General features: G+C 37.1%; 1 protein-coding gene across 2 annotated transcripts in view; it reads left to right on the top strand.

Moving 5' to 3' along the window:
* Positions 1–21,587, top strand: part of LOC126829584 (glutamate receptor) — a 39,569-nt gene that overhangs the window by 8,341 nt on the left and 9,641 nt on the right. The window contains exons 2-12 of one of the 2 annotated variants that reach the window (XM_056103071.1): positions 4,992–5,188; positions 9,022–9,075; positions 9,528–9,647; positions 10,516–10,713; positions 11,311–11,418; positions 11,624–11,731; positions 13,444–13,577; positions 15,241–15,319; positions 17,390–17,739; positions 19,431–19,629; positions 20,546–20,790. In XM_056103071.1, the coding sequence (XP_055959046.1) occupies positions 4,992–5,188; positions 9,022–9,075; positions 9,528–9,647; positions 10,516–10,713; positions 11,311–11,418; positions 11,624–11,731; positions 13,444–13,577; positions 15,241–15,319; positions 17,390–17,739; positions 19,431–19,629; positions 20,546–20,790 (1,792 nt within the window). Of the gene's footprint in view, positions 1–4,991; positions 5,189–9,021; positions 9,076–9,527; positions 9,648–10,515; positions 10,714–11,310; positions 11,419–11,623; positions 11,732–13,443; positions 13,578–15,240; positions 15,320–17,389; positions 17,740–19,086; positions 19,630–20,545; positions 20,791–21,587 lie in introns of those variants that run through there. The other variant, XM_050559536.2, reaches the window with a different exon arrangement.

Here is a 21,587-nt window from a genome sequence, read left to right as displayed (position 1 = left end):
TATATGTGTGTCATAACCATTTGAAATATTACAGTGGGATTAGTTAATCGAAAGAGCATACACGTCCATTCATAAACACCTTCCTGTGTAATAAATGCGGCTTTATGTCAAGATGTTTCATCCATTTCGATTTGCGAAAATCCGCTAGCACAGTACAGTGCCGAAACTATTTTGGCCTGAACTTCGCCTACAAAATCTCTTACATCTTCAGAGCATATTATAGGAAAATAGTATGGTTTTGTTGCTTTATTTAATTTCCTATGGTCAACTGCAAATCTCCATTCTCCTGACTTTTTCTTTACTATAATTACTGGCGATCTTCATGTACATTGGTCAATCACGCTTTTTTTTCCCGAGATTTCGTCTAATAGATTGGATGCAGCTATGGCAGGTGTGGCGCCAGGCAGGGTAAGCTTACTCTTCCGGACACCTGTTACTACTGTTTGTCGTGTATTTTGTACACGGTGAACAGTCCATATGCTGATTACACTATTTTGCCTTATTACACTATTTTGCCTTTACGTTTTTTTTTTAGGACTTCGAATTTTGTCTAATTGTTTGGATTGTTCGTACTTGGTTTTATTTTATTTCTACGCAAATATTATTTTAAAGCATTTCTTAAAGGCGATTTGTTCGCGAATTTAAAAGTCGAATACCCGAATCCAACATAAATAACATGTCTACTTATTTTCTAGTAATTTGATTGGTGGATAGCACCTAATCATTTTTCGAAACGCCAAGAGTAACTAGAGGCTTGGCCATTGATTGGTTAGAAACCAATCTTGATTAACCCAATCCTTCAAGTGCCATATTGCGTAATTATATTGTTTCCAGTTATATTGTTTGAAAAGTCTTAGGCGATACATACTTAAAACTATACTAAAATAACATACAATAAAGAACTCTTCTGGTATCTCTTTAATACGTCAATATTCTTATCCATCTACGTCACCGTCGATTTATCAATAAGTTTATTCACCGTATTTGAAATTTAAGTTAATTTGTTTAAGAAATGTTACTTTAATTTCAAAATAAAATATGCAATTGAATTTCTGTTACATTAAACATGTATGTAAAATTCTATATGAAAATACACACTTCTATAGTATCTATAACATAACGCGTGTGCGAAATAGCTTTCTACTCAAGTGATATCGCCAACAATACCAGAATTGATAAATAATTACAAAAGGAAATATACATAGTTTTTCAATTCATAGCATCTTTGTAAATACTGAAAGGACTGATAGCCCTTTTAGGGAAACTTTCACAATATTGTAGTTCAAAGTCCCTCAAATGATGATCAGTGACATTAAGCAACAAATAAACAAAAAAAAACAAGCAGATAAAACAAATGAAACAGATAACATTATAAGAAGTATAAGATAAATATTTACAAAATGGCGATTTAGTCGATATAATATATTACTTACAACAAATAAAACAAAAGAAACGAACAAACAAATAGATATGCAAAGATGTACATATAACGAATAATAGTAAAATCACAAAATAACAATGTCTGGTCGTTAAATTCAGTCGAATGGCAAGGCGGCGCAACTTTCTGGTTAGTCTTGGGCATGGTCAGTTCTTCCTTCATGTCTCATTTTTAGTCGTGGGTCAATGTCGGTTGGTTGTTGTTTTGGTTGTTCATTCCTTTGTTGTTGGTTCTGTGAAGGAAGAAGAATCCAGTGCCCGAAAAGATAAAAAAAAAGAAAAATGTATGAACTATAATCTTTATTAATTCCTATATAAATACATTTTCCTGGAGCAATGACCTGAGAAATTCCTCTATAGCTGGGCTTAGGTCTAATCAAACGAAACACTGCGATGAGTATGATATAAATAAAGTCATTTGGATATACATCTGTGTATTCATCTAGATGTACAAATACTGTGTGTTTATGTTGCTTGATTCTACTTCTTTCGTTCTTAATTGGTTGGTGGATTCGGCTTCTAATCTTTGTTTATTCATATATAGATACACCCATTAGTTTCTACAGTATATTAATTCATTGTGATGTACAATCAATTTGCATTTGTATTAGCGATAACTTTTTGGAGGTTTCGGGCGGTTGACGCTCCTCGGTGGGGACATTTTTACGTGCAGCACAGCTTTGATAATATTTAGTCAGTGAAGTGCCAGGCGTTTGGCGCTTTCCTCTAAGGGTCTCTAAGGGACATTTCCATTTGATTGTTTTAATGGATACCGCTTTCAGTCTGTACTTATTCATATATAAATACACCCATTAGTTTCTACAATATATTAATTTATTATGATGTACAGTCAATTTGCATGTGCATTAGCGATATCTTTTGGAGGTTCCGGCCGGTTTCCAGGCGGTCGGCGCTTCCCTCTAGGGGATATTTCCATGTGGCCATACACATTGTCGGAAATGTCTGGAAAAAGGCATATGTAGTCTGGTTCATTACAGTTACAAACCTTAAATCACTAGTATTCTGTCAAATGTATTGTTATGTAGATTAATTGAAAAATGGATCGCAAAAGAACATAATGAGGCTTCATTTAAAATCTAAAGAAATACGCTGAACTTTAACTTACTTACATTGTCTGGATGTGGCGTACGATATGGTATCCTGAATCCATATGCCTATATTTCAATGGAACAATATTAGTTTGGGGGCATTTTTACACACCGCTTGACTTTGTTGTTCGTTGATTTTAAATAATTATATTTATTCATATTTGATCACTATAATCCCAAATTAATTTGGAGGTCCAATTATCTGTCTTCTGGGCAGGATTACTATAATAATGTTGTCCTATTGATGTTGTTGATCTTTTCAATCAACTATTTATCTATCCATTGGCATTTTTACATAAGCACCGTAAGCGTGCTATTTATAGTCTACATGGTACCACTTTCTACAGCTCTAATCTCTGAGAGGGATTATGTATATGGAAATATCACGGGGTCATATTTATAAGTGCCTATTGTTAAGTGATTAGTCCCAAAATCTCGATTTAAGTTCCCATTTCTTTCTTCTACATCCAACATTTTGTTCCAGTTCCAAATTCTTAATTGACAATGTGCGAGTAATATGAAACACGGCAGTTTGTCCGTGTACAAATTGGCCAGCACGCAAAAGTATCTTTGGTGGATTATGCGGAAACAACGCTATCTCGCTGCAGGCCCGTAACCGGGGGGGGGGGGGGTCACAAAAAAAATTCGCTACAGCCCGCACCAACTAAAACTGCTTGGAAGTTGTTGAACACCACCACATCGATCAAGAATGACCATTGCCAGACGGGTTGACAGACACGCCTAAAATACCCCCACCCCCACCCAACTAGGCTAGATTGGTTAGCAACGCCACAGGGGTCATGAATTACCACTGCCAGACAGTCCAAAATGTCATGCCCCGCAACTAGGCTAGATTGGCTGAAGTCGGTACCACCTAAATTGTTTGGAAGTTTTTTTTAGCGCCACCAGAAATCAAGATTGATCACTACAAGACAGACAGCCCAAAATGCCACGCACCGCAGCAAGGCTACATAACCTGAAGTCTGCACTACCTAAATCTGCTTGGTAGTTGTTCAGCACCACCACAGGAATCATGAATGGCGACTACAAGACAGTCTGTGCGGTTGGGAACCCCTGACGGACACGTCAACAAATGGCACGCCTCGCAACTAGTATAGATTTGCTGAAGTCTGTGCCACCTAAAATTGCTTGGACGTTGTCAGCACCATCACACCAAGAAAGACCACTAAAGGACAGTTTTTACGTCTACCCATTGAAATACAAATATTTTACTGCATGGAGTTGACGACACGGAAATCTCACTTAATATTTAAACTGTCCACTCGTTTTTCGAAATCACCACACACGCACACTATTTATATCTTCATTTGTACAATATTTATAAAATGTAAATATAGGTATCTATATCTGACAGGGAGAGGGGTTTAATATAGGCTTGGCCTGTTCCCCAATCCCTATTCAGATACAAGTCTGAATAAGAATGTTGTTTATAAAAAAAGTTTTGTGCGGTGGTGCACGTGTGTCCCACCTAAAACTTGCTTGGAAATTGTTCAGCACCCCCGGTATCACACGACGGCTAAGTATGTACATGTAATGCCAATTAAAGATTAAGTAATCGTTTGAAGAATGATTAATGGTATGACAATAGGCCTGGCTCAGAATCTGAATGATGCCACCCTGGCACCCTTTGGGAAATTTTAATATTCAAGATAGCTGTCAAGAGACATTTTCTGGTTATTTACTTTAATTTAGGGGGTAATATTCGGAACGGATTCTCTAGAACCTCGGTATGAAAGTGCTTTCTATGAGAACTTTACCCGCTGAATCCGATCAGCTTGGGTATACCTCCTAAAAGTAGCTGCTCATTCCACTAGGATGCATATAATATTTTAAACACCGATGGGTGGTATATCAGTGGTCAGAAAATGTGTATAACGCAAAATTCGCAATACGTCTGACCAAACTGATAAAGCCATACTTTTGGGAGGGGGGGTACACACTTTAGCTAATCTAGCCTAATTGTGGGGCGTGTCATTTTGGGCGTGTCAGTCAGGGTACACTACCGCACAAACTGTCTTGTAGTAGTCATTCATGATTCCCGTGGTATTTGTGCTCAGAAACCCCTTTAATTGCAACCCATATTCTTTCCCATTTCTCAATAGCCTGTCCTTTGTGTTTATTCTTGTCTCTATATTATTAGTTCTATCATGTCGCAAAGACACTCCGTGGAACATGATGGTATAAATTGTTGACGTATAACCCTAAACTGAACCCTATTGATTTCTTTCATTTTGTTGCTGCAGTTAAATTCACTTTATTCATCCATTTGCTTATAATTTATTTTATTCATATAATAGAATGCAAAATGTTGACCTGAAGCAGAAGTCTTGAAACTAACGTGCAGGGTTATTGTCATATAATTACTTTATATATAACTTTACGTAAATAATGTATAATATATTGTCAAGGATGTTTTCTTTTCAGCTTTAAGTCGAATGGAGGAAACGGTGGATCATTTACATAGAATATACACTTCACCAGAAGTAGATGTTCGCCATGTTGAAAACATTCTTCATACTTATGATAGTTTGAAACTGCTATATGTGGCCAACCGTGGTGATAATTATCGAATAATACTGGATTTGGAGCCACTAGATACAGAATATCTATTGAGAGCACTGGTTTGTATTTTAATTTCATGGTTGCCAAATAAATAATGGCGTTATTGCACTTTTGCACATCTACCAGTTTCCGTTTGGTCGTAGAGACTTGAAATTTTCAGGGGATGTTAAGGATGACAGGAGATGAACCCCACACCACAGCCGAATCGATTAATAATTTTTTATTTTACCGACCTTTTAGTTTCTGATTAGAGCTACGTTTCCCGATCGTCGCCATGATGTGAGTTTACTATTTAGACTCGAATAACAAGACACTGGACGTGAGTTCACACTGGGGGTTTAATCTGAATTCAATTCAGAATAAAGTCTTTTTCCGGATTTAGGCGGCACAATCATTTCGCTAAAATCCGAACTGAATCTGAAATTACGAATTAATCTGGAACAACTATTCCTACTCGGGTTATTCGCAGTCAACATTTGAGTGTGGCGCGCTTGATTCAGATTAACGGGTTTATCGGATCCGAATAACTTTTAGCGCATGTTCACTTCTACTTCGTTTTATCGCTTGGAGGGAAACGTGTATATTTTTCGGGCAAATATTCTGCAAATAAATCAGTTGGGGTATAGCCTATAGACGCAACCCTACGTCACTGAGACATATACTGTAGTAGCATAACCAGTTAAAAATCCAAATACAAAGATGTGGTGTGTTCAGATCACGGCTGATCATTTAAGGCCTAGACATTAGGGGCAGGACAGGCCAGTTCCAGACTTCTTGAGTCGTGTAGAGTCTAGTCTCTAGCCTGTATTGTGTGCAGTTCGATTACAATGACAACAAATTTCTTTGCTTTGCATTGTGCATTGTTAGTGCTGAAAGGATTTTAATTATGAAATGCATCTTCGCTAGTACAGAGTCGAGAGTGAAGTACATGTACATACTTGTTGATGTATAGCAAACGCGGCCAGAGGAGTAATCACCCTCATTCGCTTTTGATTCTGGTGCAGACGAAATCGTATTTGGATTTTTATATGCCCACATTGAAATGTGGTCGTATATTGTCGTCGCCCCGTCCGACGCGCTAGAGGCTAATGTTAATATCTGATTGATTTAAATGTATGCACAGTGTTTTAAGGTCATGGATAAAGAAGCAGATTGAATTTGAACGATTTACGATAATTACTGCCAGAGTTATGGCCCAAGATATTTATGCACAGTATTTAAGGTCATGGATGAAGAAGCCATTTGATTTTGAACGATTTACGATAATTACTGCCAGAGTTATGGCCCATGATATTGAATGTTAGTATAGGGCAGAACTCATAATCAGAATTAAGTGTGTTGTAAATGTTTGCATTATTGGCAAAAGAAAAAGTATGCCACAACCCCTGTTGACTGCTTGGATGACTTAGCTGCTGTGGGCGCATGGTTCGTTATTTGACAACCTATCGTTAGCTAGTTATGTTACCGCAGTATTTGTTTCAGGACGAAGGGCTATAGCTACATAGGCTACATCCCAACATGCGCGTAAAGTTAAGTTTCCGGTAAAACTGTTGATCTGAATCAAGCGTGTCACATTCAAATCTTGACTGCGAATAACCCGATTGGGAATAATTGTTCCGGGTTGAATTCGGAAAAATATACGGATTCGTTATTTCAGATTCAATTCGGTTTTTATCGAATTGAGTGTGACGACAAAGTCCGGAATAAGACTTTATTCTGAATTCATTTCAGATTAAACCCCTAGTGTGAACGCAGCTTTAGATATGAATGCCCTTCACCTCTGCTACTTATGCGCATTCAGTGTGGCGCCTTTCATTTGGAATCAATCAGAATAAGCTGTAGTGTGACTCACCGGTTTTGATCCGAGACAAACCAATCCGAATTTCAGAGGTCAGTCTAGGGAATTCGTATTGAATGCACATGTAGTGTGAACGCAGCTTTAGACATACTGAGCTTTCTGCCTAACGCTCCAGTTCATAATAATAATAATTTTCGTCTGGGTCAGTGTTTACTCTACCCACTCGTTATTCCAAATATGGCCCGATAGTCTTTTCGTTCGATAGCCCTCAGGTTAGATAGAAAGCCCTTTAACTTAAAAACGGCGTCCTATCGGGGTGGAGCTTTTCATTTTGTACGGACCTCGATCTTTAGGCAGTCGAGTGGCGGATCGCCCAGACCTTCATCGTGAAAATCAAATCAAGGTGATAGTCATACGCAAAGGCCAATCCAATTCCCAAGGTCGGAACGTCCAACTATGTTGCTGACTGTATTACTTTGGACGCTTAAATTAACGGACTGGTAGATTTCCATTAAACTCGAGGACTACAAGTTTGAATAACGGATGACAGGTCTCCGGACCGTCAACTGTCACAGGGGCGTCAACTGTCTCGGATAATCAGACGTAGCACGAGGGCCCAGAGGTGTCAGGAGCCCATCGGCCACGATTGGGAAAAAACTGACATATATATATTTTTTTTCGAAATAAATAAAATATTCGCATCCACTGAATAATATATTGACCCAAATCCGAGAAGAAAAATGATCTGCGAGTGAGGTGCGGGTAAGTTGGATCAAGCTGCCTTCGTTTTCTCATCATGCCAGTATTACTCACCGGAAGGGGCCCAAACCCTGTCTGCACCAGAACTGTCTATCAAACTTAAAATATTTTAATTTTTGCGACGAGCCATTATTTTCTATAAACGATTATTTGACGTTGGCCAGTTATCTAGATCTTCTGGTATTGGATTGGCTTTCAGAAATAGAAAAATCAGCGGCACAAAATTAGAATTTAACTCAGAGACGAAGTTCCTTGACATCACCCTCGACTCACGGCTAACATGTACGCCACACATCGAAGGCGTCGTCAAGCGCACATTCAAACCCTGAATATGATGCTTGTCATTTTGTCATATTATTAAATACATGTAAACATGTCTTGTCATTCAAATAATGGTCTGAATGAGCCTTTGTAGCAATATTATAGCCTCGGCGCTGGCTAGACTGGGCTGGATGGATTGAGAGACAAGTTATTATTATATATAAGTTCATAGATTTGTGCTTGTAAACTTTGTATCCTGGTTGATTTAAAAAACATTTTAAGAAAATCCCCGTGGTCGTGGTCCTGATACATATACGATTTGGTTGTCAAGTCTGTGAAGAATTCACATTTAGTCTGTGTCATCCTCAAGTATTTTAAGACAGCATGTCAATAACGTGAAGTCCAACATTTGAGAGTTGTGACATTATATTGGAAGTCATGCCTAGATGCGTAGCAGGAATAGTATTTACCGTCGATTTTGGTAAGCATTGTGGTTCCGCTTCCATATTTGACCAATTATGCTACATCTTATCATGGTACGAATGAGCCAAGAATCTGGTCCGAAAATGCCAAGTATCTGGTCCGCATCAGCAAAGAGTCTGGTCTGAATCAGCCATGTTCCGAATCAACTTATTACCGATAATACTGTCGTGATGAGGGAAGATAGTAAGAACGGACTATCAGATTTCCGGACCATTAATTTGTATATATCAAACACGGGTATATAACAGGGTACCCAAATAACGGACTGTCGCATTAAAGAACAATCGGAATAACAGATTTCCAGGCTACCCATCAGAAAATAAAAGGTCGGAAAATAATCACCCTTAACATCCCCTGAAAATATCAAGTTTCTACGACCACAGAAACTGGTAGAGGTGCAAAACGCTAAAAGTGCAATAGTGCCAGAAATAATAGTATAACCACTGTGCATGAATAAACTACATTGCAGGATGATCATACCAATACAGTCAATTCTTTTTTACTTCACAGTTACTTACGTATTATAATTAACGATACATGTGGATATCCAAAAAAAACAGAATGTAAAACTATATTTGTTTGTTTTTGCAGATGGGTGATAAAGGAGTATTGAAAATGAGATTTCACTTTTTGTTACCACATGTGGTATGTAAGATTTATGTAAGATTTTTATCAGTTTATTAGATTTGAGCAAGAAAAGAAACTGTTGATAGATTGGTGTTTTATAATCATCCCGTTCAACGTTACATCGTGCATGGTCGAAATCACCGCCGTATTACCATATTATGCCGTGCATTTTTACCTGTAAGGGGCCCGGGCTCAATCAATAATACACAACTTTCGGCTTTTCGTGATTATGAAGCACCCACTCACCTGTCTATTTGTTTTATTTTCGATCAGATCGAGACTCTGGGATTTGAATCAGATAAAAGAAATGTCCCAATACATTAAAAGAGACGTATTGGTATTATTTCTATACAAATTATATTCCTCGCTCACTTGACAAAAATAATCTGATTATATTGAATAGGTGATATTCAAGGTCATGCTTTCTAACTATTCTACCCCATAGAGAGTATTGTTTTGATATTTTCCAGAATATGATGGAGTTAAATTTAACTGTGTTAGAAGTTGGTGGTGTAAACGTCACTGGATTTCAGTTAAAAACTAGAAACATTGGTATTTCGCAGTTTAGTTTTCCCTCCGGATTAGCTGAGGTTATTGTTTTATTACATATAACACGTATAGTAAATTGACACCTCTCTTGGTACAAGTTCTATAGGGGGATCACGTGGCTAAGTGGGTAAGACGCTGGCTCGCTAGTCTGGAGGTCGGGTGTTCGATCCCTGCATTGGCCATGAAAGTTCATCCCGATTTTCCGGCGTGGTTTCCCCTTGTCAGTGATGCAGGTCGGGGGGCCTGAAAGGGACATCTGTCTAGTCGTTCGGATGGGACGATAAACCCAGGTCCCGTGTACACATTGGCGTGCACTAAAAAGATCCCTTTACAGTTGGAATTCGATATAAGAGTAGGCTGTAGGGCCGTAGCGCCGCTGCCCGGGCAAAATTTCCCTCATAGCACACTGTATGGCGTATGCCCGTCTTCATTAGCCTAGGTTAGGAGCAGAACAGTAGGACATTAAACCCCATTTCATTTCATTACAAGTTCTATAGTTTAAATAAATTAGGACAATTCATTTTTCGACAAATACACATGATTTAATGTGTTCTATGTTTATGGTGCAAACTGATTCATTACAAAAACATGTTCAGATTTGTAAATAATACAATGATTTAATGTGTTCTGTATACTGATATGTTTATGGTTCATACAGAAACTTCCTTATACAGATTCATTAAATGAATGTTCAAATTTGTAAATGATACAATAAAAAGGCTCAGAAAACTTTACTACACATTTAACTGACAGACAATATATTATTATTAGAGCTAACATTATTAGTATTGAACAAGCATTTCTAAAATGCTCCATTGTAAATATCTTAAACGCGAACATGTGACATTTTCTGTTTGTTTTGTTGCAAATACCCAATTAACATGAATAAAGATTTATATATTTAAACAGTCTGAAGTGGATTATGCTGTCGATGCTGTCACTTTCTTCACCAGATCTCTAGAACATTTACAGAGACGTACAGGATCGGAACGACTCTTTCACAAACTGCATGGTTGGCGTGATACATATTCTGATGAAGTCAATTGTATCACAGACAAATCTATTTTATGGAGATATGGCAATTCTTTAGCCGATGTAATGTCAAAGGTTTGTGTATTAAGTCACGTGACACTATTTGATGACTGTAAATTGCAAAGGAATGATTTTAAGACATGTAATTACTCTCAGCAAAACAATAATTAAACTTAATGAAATATTCTTAATTATATTCTTTTATTGAAAGCGAATATAGAAAATTATGACATTTGGATTTGTCAGAGGTTTAAACAAATGTATCTGGGTCTGGATAGTAAGCAATTCGATAACTAATTGTCTTTTTTGTATGAAATTCCATCATTCCATCTTCCTTATCCAACATCGACGACAGCAACCGTTATTGTTACTTTTGTACGTTCAAGAAACCTGTAATTTCCGTTATGTGATGTCTTATGATATTTTAAGACAGACAACTCCCAGAGAGACTAAAGTGTGCCTCTATTACATAACGTAGACTTTGAAGGTAATTAATTTGATTTCAGTTACAGACAATATTATGTCCTGTGGTACTTATACTGACAGACTCAAACTCTTTCCCCTTTTGTGTTTTTATATTTCTGTTAGCCTAAAGTCGAGAATACTCTTGACAGCTAATATATTGAATTTGTCTATGAAAGCCTAACAGTTCTCAATGTTGTTTTTGTTTAGACAGAATTTAACGGTCAAAGTGGAAGTTTAGCATTTACAGATAAAGGTCAGAGGAGGAATTTCACATTAGAAGTAAATGAAGTAACCATGTACCGGGGGATACACCCTGTTAGTAATTTTGTCTAAATGATTACCATTTACAATATTCATGTCTCTCAAAAATAAATAAATTTATTAATAAGCTAATTGGATCTGTTGTGATGATGGTCTCCCGTTTTAAATATGAAAATTAACAAAATGTTACATATTGCAATATTCGCATTCTCGGGCTCAATATGTATATAATTATAATTCTTTATTAAATGCAAATTAGGCTGGTGTGTGGAATAGTGATGGCTATATACCAAAAGGGCCCACTCCTATATTAGATAAAGCTAACAGAACTATAGATAACAGAACGCGCATTGTTGTCTCAATTAAGGTAAGTATCTTAAAGGACAATATTGGTGTCAAGTCATTATCACATATGTGATAGAACTCGTTAAACATTTTCCAGATATAATTTTAACACAGAGATCATTGCTACGATAGATGCGTAATGAAGGATAGTTTTCTCGTTTTTTCTTATATAGTGACAGTCAATTATATTTGGAACGTATTTAACAAGTTCTATCCATATGTGATAATGACTGACACCAATATTGTCCTTTAAAGCATTTATATACCCAGGATAAAACATATTGTTGTATTGGAGTGAGAAAGAATTGGGTTTAACGTCCACTCGACTAACACACTGTTCAATTTATTTCAATAATTCGGTTGCGCGTAGGGATCATTAGCAGTGGGAGGAAACGGGATTGTTGTATTGGCCCCGCATAATACAGCGAATGTGATGGCTATGACATGTAAAATTGAATATTCCGCTAAGCTCCCATAAAGGAATATTTTTATTTCTAGTAAATGGATTTTGATAAAACACCACGCCTCTCGCGGAAGTTTTAAAATCCATACATATTGAATTATCTACTACAATCTGATTGATCGTAACGTAATTTTGAATTGATTTTGATAAATCGGCCTTCTTTTATTTGGTTCGTCGACGCTTTCTAACACAACAATTTTACTTCTGGTAAACTGATATCATGTAAATTAAAACGTGTATGCTAAAAAACATGTTCTACTCCGTACATCTTAAAAGCTAACTACAATCTAATCAGCTGGCTATTTGAAACACTAACTGTATTTAAAATGTCTAGTTTATAGGAGTAAGATTAGATAAAGAGCTGACAGTTCTCGCTATAATAGTTTAAAAAATAGATAATGAAAAGAGGATACGCCGAAAATTTCAGTCACATTGGTTCACTCTAAACATAGCCATTAGCGAATTCATTTTAGGCTAGCCTCGATCGTCATTACTGCTGTTGTTACGATGATAAACAAAGTCTAGATTATCAACCACAAGACGTATTCAAATCCACTAAATATCGCAGGCTACGATGGCACCGAGAGTTGATTATGGTCATGCTTAGTTAATTAATAGCACTATAAGCAGATTTAGCTCTTGCATAATTGTTGTTTAATTTAATAAAATTTGAAATAAACTCTCGCAGATACATTCTAACACCAATGCCGTCTGTGTGAATTTGTTTTCATATTAACAGTTACTAGCGTGAGCCCCAGCATCAATACCTTCTGTTCATATTTTATTGCGTGGTTCTCCCTTGTCAGTGATGCAGGACGGAGGGGCTGACAAGGAAAGCTGTCTAGTCGTTCGGATGGGACGAAAAACCGAGGTCCCGTGTACACATTGGCGTGCACGTAAAAGATCCCTTGGCAGTTGGAATTCGATATAAGAGTAGGCCGTAGTGCCGCTGTCCGGGCAAAATTTCCCTCATAGCACACTGTATGGCGTATGCCCGTCTTCATTAGCCCAGGTTAGGAGCAGAAAAGTAGGACGTTAAACTCCATTTCATTTCATTTTCATATTTTATTGCCCTATTTTAATCTGATTTAAAACTGTGGGAGTACGTTGCATTTACTGCAATCTACCTTTGATATGCTATCCTCCTTTCGTTTTCTGTTGTTGTTATCTTGTAGTTTCTATATAGTGTACTGTCTCTATACATCTATGTTTTATTTTAAATGTCCATTGACCTGTTAGTTTTTATAATAATTGGACTTTGCTTTTACCAGGAACCACCGTACATAGAAGACAGAAAGTTTCCAGAGGGGGGTCGACCCGAGATAGGCTCTGATAGATTTACAGGATATTGTGTTGAATTAGGAGAACGAGTATCAAGAATTGTTAACTATGATTATCATATTAGGTATGTCAACTTTGGCATTAATATACAAGGACTAGCTGAAAATTTCTAAGCCCATCTGTGAAATACCTGTATAAAGTAGATGGTTACAATTTATTATTCTACACAGTTCCTTTCGAGGTATAAACACTTTTGCCAACGATGTTGCAAGGCATGGATGCCGGTCAGGAAGAAATTTTCTTCAGTCACTCTAAAAAATTTGTTCACAGCTGACATGACGTCATCATTATTAAGAAAATGACGACCGGCTAGTTCCATTTTCATTTTTAGAAACAGGGGTAACTCTGACAGGGCCAAATTGGGCCAAAAATTATCATGATCTTCTTGAAAACGGCGCATTGTCACGGGAAGTCAGGAATCTGACACGTTTCTGATCCGCAGTCAAGTGCTTTGACAACCATCTCGTAGAAACGTTTGTCATTCCTAACTCGTTGGTGATAATGTGCGCAACCCTCTCATAAGAGATGCCCACAACACTGACATTATGTCGAGTGGTCAATCGCCGATCAACCATCACAATGCCATGCACCTGGGTAATGTTTTCTTGAATGGTGGTCTTCCAGGACGTAGGTCATCGTCAAGGCGCCCTCTGCCACGCTTAAATTCCGCAGCCCACTTCTTTACTGTGGAAAAGGGCAAGGCAGCATCCCCTAAAGTGGAGACCATGTCGACATGTATCTGTGCTGTGGTTAGTCCTTTCAGTTGCAGGTACTTGATAACTGTCCTACAGCCAGTTTGTCCATTTCTGGTGATTTCAATGCGTAGGTTCACAAGATGGTCTGGTACAAAGACAATAATAACACTACAGTTGCAGTTCTTATGTCTATGATTCATTGAATGACTGTACTTGTTGGTCGCAAAAGTTTGTTCAACCCTCAACCCAATTGATCTATTTTTTCAGACTTAGACCTTTTCAGCCAGCCCTCGTTTAACCTTTTTTAATCAAATTAATTATATTTGCAGACTTAAATGTCATGATGCAACTAGAGCTTGCGTCATCCCCACTATGTAGTCTGTCCACTTCTACTAACATACTTGAATGATTTTTACCACATTTGGTATGTAGGCTCTTTTGGTGTGATGGTAAAGTTTGGTTCAGTAAAGAAGCGTCTTTAAGGGACAAAATTTTACTTTCCTTAAAACATAAATATCTGGTAGTTGTGGTTGTTCAGATTTGTTTAATTTTGGCAAGTGGCACATTGAAGAAGCAAATATGAATGTTTTCGACTTCTCCAACAACTTGATGGTATATGCTACCTGTTGTGATTATTCAGATTTCATTAAATGGATTTGTTTGACACAATATTTATTTGGTATTCGACATATTGAAGGGTCGAATTTATGCATTTTCTAATTACCATCTGAATCAATTTTAGTTCCATTGTGCTTTTAAAGATGTTTGTTAAGGTTTCTTGGTCGCATAGGGATTTAAACATACGTTCGAAAAATTGTAAATACATTGATGGATATGGCCTAATTTGGCTACAAGCCGAACCAATGTAAACCCCTTCTGTATACATAAATAGGCCCGGCGGCCCTGATAACACAGTCTAATTGGTATCTAAATAAGATAATACACGTTAAAACATTTAGACTGTCAGTCCGGGATTCTAAGATATCCTTTAATAGTTCCTATTTAAAATTAGCATATAGATATATATTACAGATATGTAATGGATGATGAATATGGTAAAAAAATGGATGATGGTTCATGGACTGGTATAATAGGGGAATTAATAAGACATGTATGTATCAAATTAATAAGAACTAACATAAGAGATAGTTTTGATATTTCACCATTGTATGATATTGCTTTAGTTTTTTCTTTATTGTATTTTTTGTTGATCTGGAAGGCACTAAAATCCAGATTGTTGACATATATCACGAAATAAAATCGCTATGTGATACTAACGTGTTTCGTCTAAACACTTCTCTTCGGGTCATCATTTTACTTTTATTTTCAAGATTTTAATAGCCTTTATCAAGCATACAAAATTTACAAATGAGCAGAGATGTCTACATGTATTGAATAATAAGGTAATCACACAGGCAACCATGGTTTAAGTAACGTCAAGAATATAGTTTTTTCAATCGGCTATTTTTGAATGATAACCAAACCATTAACGATTCCTAACTTATTTATTTACCCTGTACTGACGAGAAAGTGTATGTACCCCCGCTACCCGAAAACTAACGAACCACTTGCTTTAGATAGGTTGAAACCTTATACAGAAGGGTATATGTATATTGCTCAGTCGATAAAGTGTTCACCTGGCGTTGGCTACACTTTTTGTGCATAGGGTCAGTGGTTCGATTCCCGTCGAGATCTTTAGATATTGATAAGTATTAAATCTAGTATTTTTACTTACGAAGGTAGAACTGCCATATCATATCGATATTCGACGGTACCTTAGGTAAACGGTATGGCCAACAGTTGAATAATTATGCCATGTGGTACTATCGCGAACTGTAATGTACGCGGGAAGTAACGTAGCAAAATCAAATATTTTTTTCGCCATTTGGTATTAGAGAATACTTGTAAATTTTGTTTGAAAATGCTTTATTCTGTAGCAGACAGTAGCGCTACTGTATATTAAAAGCTATCCATAATGTCACGTCATGGCACGTTTTGTCACGTCAGGGTCACGGCAGCAATCAAGTTACACCATGAACTATTGAGTATAGTAACATCCAATAACTATCAAAGTGGAAAACCTGTGATTTTGAAATTTTAATAAAACCGAAAGTTATACTTCAAGACGGAATTTTTGAACGGCTAGGTAACCAGACAGTAGGTCAAAGTGAAACCGGCTACGTAAGAATTGTTTCTATTTGGAGTAGGTTCAACACACAAAAAAGTTTTCGGAAATCAAAATACAAATGGCGGCTAAATATCGAATTGAAGGTTGGCTTTTGTTTTGTTTTTGTTTTTTTGTTGGGGGGGGGGGGGGTCCAATATAGTGGCATAACGGTTAAAAATGTTATCGAACATGGCCTCTGAAAATGAAAGATAATACCGGGTGCTTACAACACCATATGTCACTTTTAGTCTATTTTTATCTTAAATAGAAAGAGCTATTCATGTTCGGGAAAGATCAGGGGCCTCGGTAATTTCCGGAAGTTTCCGGAAGCCTTCAAAACAATTTTAATATTGCATTTTGAATGTATCGATGTGTTCTTTATTCCAACTAATTTTCAACTTGCTACCAGAAATAGTGACGGAGATACGCCATCCTGAATGTCGAAAACATGCCGAAGAAAACTTTCGCAGATCTTTGATTCTAAAACTAATCGAGCAAACTTCTGAATTTCGAAAAACCTTCTGTGAAAGCCTCTATGGGATTCGTCCAAAGAATCCCAAAAATGAAAACGTGGGTTCGTGCTACATGATTTGGTTTAAGTGACTATAATTTCTGATCATATTATCGCCATTCAAGACCACCATCGCAGTATTTCTGTTACGTTTTTCCTGTAAATCATTGGGGTTTTTTTTATTTTGAGTGAAGCCTGTACCATTACAGGCCCGGGCTGTATAGCACAGTGGACGCTATCTATTCAATTGATTTGATACTTATTGTTTGCTTCTTGCAATGTCTATGTAGTTTGTCTTGTCCGCAAGTTTTATCTTTTCGGATTTGGGCTGTCCTCCTGCGCTTGCTATTAAAGGGGTGTTATGCGTTTAGAAGACGAACTTTGTCGACTTCACAATGTAAGTTTGTGCGTCACAAATTAAAAACGCAAGAACACGCTCATTTTACCATTAAAGTGAAACATTGCTAAGTAAAGAAAATCAAGGGATTACACATATATTGCAGGAAGCTGACCTAGCTATAGCACCTTTAACAATAACATCCCAGAGAGAACAAGTATTAGATTTTACCAAACCCTACATGAGTCTTGGTATCAGTATTATGATAAAGAAACCAGCTGATGTACAACCTCATGTCTTCTCCTTTATGGAACCATTGTCCTCAGAAATCTGGCTATGTACGGCGTTTGCATTTATTGGTGTGAGTGTTGTATTATTTCTTGTAAGTAGATTTAGTGTGGTTGAATGGCAAGTGGAAGGTGGAGATAAAAAATTACATAATGACTTTACGATAGGAAACAGTATGTGGTTTTCATTGGGAGCCTTTATGCAACAAGGTTGTGATGTTTTGCCAAAGTAAGTATAATATTAATATTTTTTTATTTGAACATATGTATTATAATCTTTAATCTTCACGTTACATTCGCTTCCGTGACTAAAACTATAACTACAGTTCAGATTCTTTTTCTATCTTTTATTGTATAAACTCATAGCATTAGTCACAAATCTTCCTCGTTCTCAAATAAGTAAATGGGCGATATGACAGGCGATGTGAATTCTGCCTGGTGTCTGAAATGTCTCTGTGTGTGTGAAATAGCTTTATTTAACGCCCGCTTCCACCGAGGTGATATCGCAGACAAGTCTCTGGACAGATCTAGCGTTTTATATGCCTTGACTGCTGAAATCAGTTATGTGATTGGTCATTCATGTCCAATTACGTCACGAATTAGCCAAATATGGAATGGACATGCTCCATACCTTGCATACCAAAAGGTGACATTTGTCAAATGTGTTTATTAACCTAAAGTTCAATTCATATATCATATTATTACAGATTTCCGTTGTTTCGCGTGCTGTATTGCTTGTGTATGAATCTGTTAATAATAATTAGTCAAGGCAATCATAGTATTATACCTATGTGTTCTTTTGCACAAATCTCACCATCCATAATAGTACTAGATAATAAATAAACGTATTCGTTATTGGCATCATGACAATTGATAGGATACTCAACATAGCAAGTACCCCACCACTACTGTATCGGATCAAATTGCAATGGATCAAATCGTACCAATGCAACCATAAACAATTAACCGTTGCCGTGCCTCATCTATTTCCAACCGCCTACTAAGAAGCATGGTGTGCGAAATCGGTAATTTTCTGATGATATTATGTTATGCTACAATATTATCCCCAATGAAACCGAAAACCTGCTGTGTGGACATTAATAACTGGATGTTTAACACAAACCAATCAGTCATAAATTCAAATTCCTGTAATATCAACTAAAGTAAAGGTACCTTACTAAATAAAGTCGATGCAATCCTGATTTGGGAACTGTGATATCCGTACAAAATCCCAGGTTCTGTCTCCATAATGACAAACTACTAGATAAACTTAATAATTTTTTTAAAACAATATTTTAGTCAGATGTATATCTGAATTGGGCCTATATGGTCTATAAATTATACCGCTACTCGGTTTTCGATATACAGATTTGAATATAAAAAAAATACCGAGCTAGCTTAACACTGCCATTAATGTTGACTTTTCTTTAAGATTATTATTATAATAAATTTGTAGCTAAATGCAATTGGGCATGTTTTGTTAAACGTCAAAGACATAGTTTTTGTATCAATTTTAATCGACGAATTTTATTAGTATCTCGAAGTTCCAGCTGAACTATAGGACGCACGGTCGGGTATATCCGCTGTTTGGCAATATTATGGAACATATTCAGTAAGAGACTTCGGTTCTTTAATTAAAACGTGTTCCAGAATTTCAAGTTTTCGAGTGATTCTTTATTTACTACATATAAGGGCGGATAGACAAGATTATACAACCCGGTAATTAAAGAACTTCCATAATAGTTACAGCTGAAACAGCTGCTCTGGCTACCGGTAAGCGCCTGGATAAAGTTTAAAGTTTCTTTGTTCATTTATCGACCACGTGATAGTCAGTGACGAGTCGTTCAAAACGGATACGCCAAAATCCCCTGACAGTTTTATTGTCTACTAAATTAATTCCTTTCCTCCTTATACTTACAGGTCTGTATCTGGTCGTATGGTTACTAGTGTATGGTGGTTCTTTACTTTAATAATTATATCATCCTATACAGCTAATCTAGCTGCCCATTTAACTTTTATGAGATTGAGCACACCTATAAAGTCTGCTGAGGATTTAGCTAAACAAACAGAAATAAAGTATGGAACGTTGAAATCCGGCAGTACCATGGCGTTTTTTAATGTAAGTAAATCACCCAATTTCTTTCGAAAGACATGAACATTAAAGTATGTAGTCTACCGCCGTAGTTGAACTACCAGTTGTAGCTGGATTTTTATATGACCATTTATCGAGGAACAAGAGTGGCGATCTTTTCTGATAGAAAGGACCCTAGTGATGATATTTGTAACCACAGCAAACAAACTCTCAATGCCCAAAGGATTTATAAATGAAATAACTTGTTCTTGCACCTGGAACGAAGTGCCCCCTTGATGTACCCCCTTGATGTACAAACCAAAGAGTACAAGCCCCTAGCCTCCACCAATCCTTCGGTCGTAGTGCAGCATATCATTATAAATTGACGTCAAACGGGTTGTTGGATTTCTCTCTTTAAAACGCTCAGTGTGAATGTATGCGTACGTAATTTAGAGACGACGATAGCATCATGCATTCTCAACTGTCAAATATCCTTAACAGGAGCCTGGCAAACCCCCTTTAGCAAAAGTTCCTGGGTCCGCCTCTGTATATATTGTTATTGGTATTGAGATTATACTTTTCGCGCCAATTGCTACGGACATTTTGGATTTTGGATCAACCATCTGTGGATGAATTGGATATTGTTATAAATTAGCCCTGCGACCAAAGGATTCTATAAAATTGACTTATTACACGAGTCATTTAGTCCATGTTTGTCAAGCTCAATATCGTACCATTTTTGGCGGCCATCTTGGATTTTCTGGTCTCCTGAAGTTAGACCGTAGTTTTCAGAGGCAGCAAACTACAATTATCTTCACTAGGTTCCCTTCTATCAGAAACAAATTGCCAAACTTTGTTCCCCGAGATATGGTCACGGATTTGAGCCTTGAAGTTTGTGACCCGGCTAATATATTTTAATTTGGAGCTTAATAAAACTTAATATATAGATAATATCTTTTTGCAGGGTTCTACAGTTAACCTGTTTCAGAGAATGTGGTCGTATATGACATCACAACCAGATGTTTTCTGTACTACAACTAGAGAGGGTATAGAGAGAGTTCGTAATTCAAGTGGAAAATACGCTTTTCTTATAGAATCTACCACAAGTGATTACTATAATAATAAAAAGCCGTGTGAAACAATTAAAGTTGGAAGCAATTTAGATTCTAAGGGATATGGAATCGCCACACCTATGGGTTCAGATATTAGGTCAGTCAAAAGATATGTTCTCAAAACCCCATTTGTTAGACTGTTAGAACATGTACCTGATAAACGACAAAGTTTACGCCCAGAAAATGACATACAACGTTTGAATAGTCCATTACATCAAAATATTGCTTAGATTTTTGAAACAGAATTTATGAAAAGGTTTTTGAGTTTTTATACGCCCACATGTCGTCACCCTATTAGTCGGCGTCAACAATTGGCTTGTTTACGTGATAGAGGCTACAATTGTTGATGGATTCTTTGCAAATTTGGTGTAACGCATCGTGGACATGAGAGGACGGACCCTATCAGCATTCTGCGACTTTTCACTCCGGAGTCTCCCCCCCCTTTCGAAAACCCTGTGAACGCGAAGATGGACTACAGTTTTCGGCGGATTCTTTTCAAAATTGGTGTCAAGCCTTGTGGTCATGAGAGAACGATATTTAGGGTTCTACGACTTTCCACTCACGTTTTTAGCTTATGTGGTCATGAGGTCACAATTTTTATCCGATTTTGATGAAACTTAAAATGTGTATATTCCAAAGATCTCGGTTCCTGTTGATATCCGTGGATATCGGACCGTAAGTTCCTGGGTTATGGCCTCTTATTGTACGAGAAATCGCGTTTTTAGCTTGTAGTCCCTCCAGAGGTCATTTTAGCTTGTGGTCCCTCCAGAGGTCACAATCTGTATCCGATTTAAACAACCGTTCGAATATATCACCGTTACACCGAGTTCGAATTTCGTGAAAATAGGACCGAAATTCCCGGACAAAATGGCCGCCCCTCGTATGCAAATAGTG

Source organism: Patella vulgata, chromosome 8 (genome assembly GCF_932274485.2).
Source record: "Patella vulgata chromosome 8, xgPatVulg1.2, whole genome shotgun sequence".
Taxonomy (NCBI): domain Eukaryota; kingdom Metazoa; phylum Mollusca; class Gastropoda; family Patellidae; genus Patella; species Patella vulgata.
This window is presented reverse-complemented; position numbering and strand designations above follow the sequence as displayed.